The sequence below is a fragment of the Gavialis gangeticus genome, unplaced genomic scaffold (assembly GCF_001723915.1).
Source record: "Gavialis gangeticus isolate Ggan-Ray unplaced genomic scaffold, GavGan_comp1, whole genome shotgun sequence".
In the NCBI taxonomy this organism is placed as follows: Eukaryota; Metazoa; Chordata; order Crocodylia; family Gavialidae; genus Gavialis; species Gavialis gangeticus.
Genome location: NW_017729000.1, coordinates 494073 through 498573, shown reverse-complemented (window position 1 = coordinate 498573; position 4501 = coordinate 494073). Strand labels below are relative to the sequence as shown.

Genomic DNA, 4501 nt, shown 5'->3' with positions numbered 1-4501 from the left:
CCTCTGCCTGGGGCACCGCACTCCCCCGCCGCGCCCCGGTGCGGGGAAGCAGGGCGGCGGCTCCAGCGGAACCGCACCGGCCCGTCTGGGCCCGGAGCCGCAGGCCTGGAGCGGTCGGGCAGGTCGGAGGTGGGAACCTGCTTCCTCCCGCAGGGGAGCCCGGCAGGGCCGGACTCGGGTGAACCGGGCGGCTGCCGGGGCAGGGGCAGAAAGGGGGCTCGGAAATTATAATGTTTTTTCCATTATCTGATTATTATTATTGTCGTCTCTGGCGACTGGGGCCGAGAACAGAAGTGCGCCCGGGGCCTCCAGGAGTCTAGGCACGGTGCTGGAGCCCAGCCAGCGGCCCCGGCGCCGGCACCAGGGCGCTAGGCCCTCCAGCGCCACGCGGCCCGGGGCTGCCTCCCTGGGGCTTTAGTGGTGAAGGTGGGCCTGAGCTGGGGGCCCAGAGCCCGCGGCACTGCAGCAGGCCTGGGGCACCCAGGGCCTCAGCAGGGTCAGGCTGCCAGCGCTGGGGCAGCCTGGTGGGCTCCCGTGGTGGGGGGCACGTAGCTAGGGGTGGCGGGGTCGGGTGGTGGGCGGCAGGTGCGTGGTGTAGCAGTGGGTGCAGACGCGCACCGGCTTCAGCTGTCCATAGTGCGGGAGCGGCGCCATGTGCAGGGAGCAGCGGGCGCAGAAGATCTGCCAAGGGAGGCGGGGGTGAGCAGTGCCTGGTAGCCCGGCATCGTCCTACAAGCGCCCGGCGCCGCCCTGCCAGGCTGCCCCTCCCACTGGCACGGCCCTGCGGGCCCCTCTGCCCTCGCGGGAGGGAGCGGGCCCTGTCCAGCCGCGGTGCCCCGGGCTCCTACCTTCCCGCAGTTGCGGCAGTGGTGCCGCCGGCGCAGCAGGGTGAAGGGCGTGTGGCAGGCAGAGCACTGGCTGCAAGTACTGTCTGGCACCCACCGCGGCAGCCCGGTGGTGCCTGGGGAAGGATGGGCACCATGAGGGACCAGGCGGAGGAGTGGCCCTGGGCCAGGACCCAGCTCCATGTGCCCCCTGCCTGGCCGGGTCACTTGGGTGGGCTGGAGGGGGGCGATGGTCCCCAAAGCCGCTTGGACCAGCCGAGCCGGGGGCAGGGAGGGGAGCCCCTGTGCTTGCCCTGGGGCCATTCCGGCAGTGCCCTGCCCCTCTCACCTGTTCCCTCGTGGCTGGTGGAGCACAGGGCGCAGTTGGGTATGCGGGGGCCAGTCTCTGCCAGGCAGGCGTCACCTTCCTTGTCCATGGCTGGGGGCAGAGGGGGCGTTAGTGCCGTGCAGGCTCGCTGTGCACCCCACCTCAGGCCACTCCGGGGGCTGCTTCCTGCCGCCCTGTCCCTGCCTGGCTACTGAGACCCTACCCAGGCCCTGGTAGCACCAGAGCATAGAGGGCTCTCATGCCCCGGGGCAGCTGGCAGGGACCCGAGGTGCCAGCCCCGCCTGCACTGAAAGGTGACCCCAGGGCAGGCCCTGCCCCTACCCAGGCACAGGGGCCGGGCTGCAGCATCAAGTGCTGGGATCCAGCCTAGGGCCAGCTGCAAGAATCCCTGCTTGGCCCGGCCACCTGCACTGAGCAGACACTCACAGCCAGCGCCTGGCGCCTCAGGCTGGGACATCACGATGGTGAACACGGTCCTGAGGATGCTCCGCAGATCGCTGGCAAAGTTGGTCTGCAGCTGGTCAGCCACCCCTGCGGGAAGAGTGCAGCGTCGGGCAGCGCGGCGGGGGCTGCAGAGCCACAACAAGCTTCCGGGCTCGGCAGGTCCCCTGCCCGCTGCAGGTGAGAGCTGTCTGGTCCCATGCTGGGAGAGCCCCGTGTCTGTGCCCAGCACTTACCTGAGATGCAGATGAAGAGCGTGTGGATCATGTCCCAGGTGCTGCTGTAGCAGGAGCGGAGCTCTGCCCGCTGGGCGTGCGGCACTGTGCCAGGGGGTGCGCAGACACACTTGCTGCCCGGGGGCCTGCGCAGAGGAGAGAGATAAAGGGCCTGGCCCTGGAGCACAATCCAACCCGGAGCAGCCCCCAAGGGTCAGGTGGCTCGGACCCTCTGGTGCCTGTCCCCCAGGGCAAGCCGCCCAGGTGCAGCTGCCCACCCATTGCCTGTGGCCACCTACCCGCTGCAGGTACCAGGGCCTCGGTCACTGCATGGCACCGGAGGAAGAGCTGGGATCTGGCCCAGGTTGGTCCCCTCAGCCGGGGAGTGGGTATGGGGCCCCCAGCACTGCCCTGCCCTGGGTGCCTGGCCAAAGGCCATGGGCAGGAGCTGGGGCTGCAGCTCTTGGGCATCCCAGCCTGTGCTGGGCATGGCCGGGGCAGGGACCAGCAGTGCTGGGGTGTCGCAGGCGGTAGTCAGGTTACCAGGACAGGCACTCAGAGGCCTGTGGAGGTGAGGCAGCCCCCGCTCCGTGCCCCCGAGTGCTGGCCCCCCTGGGACACCCGCATTGCAGCCTGCCCCTGGCCTCGCCCAGCACCCGGATGCAGTGCCAGGGCCCCTGGCATCCTGCGGAGGAGCAGGGCCAGGTGGGGCGGGCAGGGGCAGGGGCAGGGGCAGAGCAGCAGTGCGGGGCTCCTCCAGTTGGGCGGTGCACAGGCTCCACTCCAGCAGGGACAGCTCCTCAGCCGACAGCGCCTGCAGCAGGTCCCTGCAGGGGCCAAGGCAGGTGTGAGGGCCCCGGGCTCTGCAGAGGGTCCCACCGCCCTGCCCAGCAGCACGTTGCCCTGCACGAGCCTGGAGCCCTGTGCCCCCGCCTCACCCACCTGATCTTTCTCAACAGGACGTAGAAGGGGCTGAAGACCCTGGACATCTCCTTGGGCTGCCGCTCCAGGCTGAGTGGCCCCTCAGGGTAGATCAGGAGCCCGCTGCAGGCAGGGAGTGACGGGGCAGTAGCTCAGATGGTGGCTTGAGCCCAAGAGCTCCCTGCCCCACTGGCCCTGCCCCAGCCGTGCCTGCCCTGGGCCTACCTGATGATGGCCAGGCGGGGAATGGTGAACATCAGCAGTGGCTCGTACTGATCAATCATCTCCTGTGTCAGGTACCCGAGTCTCAGGGCCCTGCAGGGGGTTAGGGAGGGCCTTAGTTGTCTGGGGGAGGGGGTGCCGCAGGGGTGCAAAGAGCTGCTGGGCGCAGGGGCCAGCGCTGCGCTCTGGTCTCCTGCCTGGGACCCCTGCCCCGCAGCCGTCCAGAGCCAGAGCTGTTGCCTGGACTGTGGCCTCTCACCTCTGCACCGTCTCGCAGAAAAGCACGATGATCTCCTGCTGCTTGTACAGTTCCTCCGGCGACTTCAGCGTGACCAGTGAGGACACGTAGCTGGAGGGAACAGGCCCCGTGATGCCTAGCTCACCCGCCCCAGAGCCCACGACCTGGGAGCAATGCCCCCCGCCCTGCCTGAGCCTCCCTATTGGGATCCCCAGCACCACAGGATGCTACCCAGGACGTGTCCAGGCGCCCTGGGCTGCAAGGGGAGGCTGGGACCCAGGCCGGGGTGGGGGAGCCCCCAGAGCTGTGCCCACCTCAGTTCAAACTCGGCAAAGAGCGCATCGAACTGGACCAGTGCAGCCTGCACGGACTGTGGGTAGGGCCCAGCCTGGCTCAGGCTCTGTTCCCGCAGCAGCACCCGTACCAGCTCCAGGCTGCGCAGCAGGGTCCTGGCCAGCGGGCGCAGGTGCTGCCCCTCGGCCACGTCCAGCTCCAGGAAGGTGCCAGCCACCAGGCACTGCGGGGACAGCGCGGGGCGGGTCAGATCCCAGGGTGTAGCCCAGACCCCCTGCACTCCCCACCCTGGGCACCCTTGCACGAGGACTCATTCAGGGCTGGCAGGGGGCCCATGCAAGGCCCGTGCAATGCAGGGGGAGGGACAGCTCCTCTAGACGTCACGGGTTGCAGGCAGCCCCAGAACGAGCCCTTCACCATGAGACAGGACTGGACACCCCCCACCACCCAGGGTCTGGGCCCACCTCGGCTGCAAAGAGCAGGTGGTTGCCCAGGTCGTTGGCCAGCAGCTCCTCCGGGAACTTGGCGTGGTAGTCGCGGCTGTGCCGCGCCGTGGGGATGCACTCGTCCATGATGCGCTGGAGCACGGCGAGCAGGCGCACCTGGGCGAGGGGCACCGACGTCAGGCTGCAGCACGGCCCAGCCCTGGGCTCGTGCCACATGGCACCGCTGCCTCCCGCAGCCCTGGGCCGGCTGTTCAGCGAGGACGGCCGGGGCCTCCGCTCCCGCCCTGCCCCACGCCGCCCCGGGTACCTGGCTGAGGTGCAGCTGGCTGAGCAGTGCCAGGTACTGCTGCGGGTCCATCTCCGCGTCCAGGCAGTTCATCTCCGCCACCACCCGGGTCACCTGCTCATCGGCGTGGAAGAACTGGGCCAGCAGCCGCGGGTCGGAGCGCTGGGGGCACGGCGCTGTCACCCGAGGGCGGCAGAGGAGCAGGACAGCCACGGCCCCAGAGCGGCGGGGCGGCCCGGGCGCGGGACCGGCGGCGGCGGCGCTC

At 69.9% G+C, this 4501-nt stretch overlaps 1 protein-coding gene across 1 annotated transcript in view; it reads right to left on the bottom strand.

Moving 5' to 3' along the window:
* Positions 1-414: 414 nt before the first annotated feature.
* Positions 415-4501, bottom strand: part of LOC109289744 (lateral signaling target protein 2 homolog) — a 5468-nt gene continuing 1381 nt past the window's right edge. Inside the window, exons 2-13 of the mRNA XM_019505943.1 lie at positions 4258-4498; positions 3969-4106; positions 3525-3727; positions 3232-3321; positions 2976-3065; positions 2772-2873; positions 2129-2656; positions 1851-1975; positions 1600-1704; positions 1174-1263; positions 849-961; positions 415-681 (exon numbers count right to left, since the gene is read on the bottom strand). Coding sequence (XP_019361488.1) covers positions 553-681; positions 849-961; positions 1174-1263; positions 1600-1704; positions 1851-1975; positions 2129-2656; positions 2772-2873; positions 2976-3065; positions 3232-3321; positions 3525-3727; positions 3969-4106; positions 4258-4498 — 1954 coding nt within the window. The 3' untranslated portion in view covers positions 415-552. The remainder of the gene's footprint in view (positions 682-848; positions 962-1173; positions 1264-1599; positions 1705-1850; positions 1976-2128; positions 2657-2771; positions 2874-2975; positions 3066-3231; positions 3322-3524; positions 3728-3968; positions 4107-4257; positions 4499-4501) is intronic.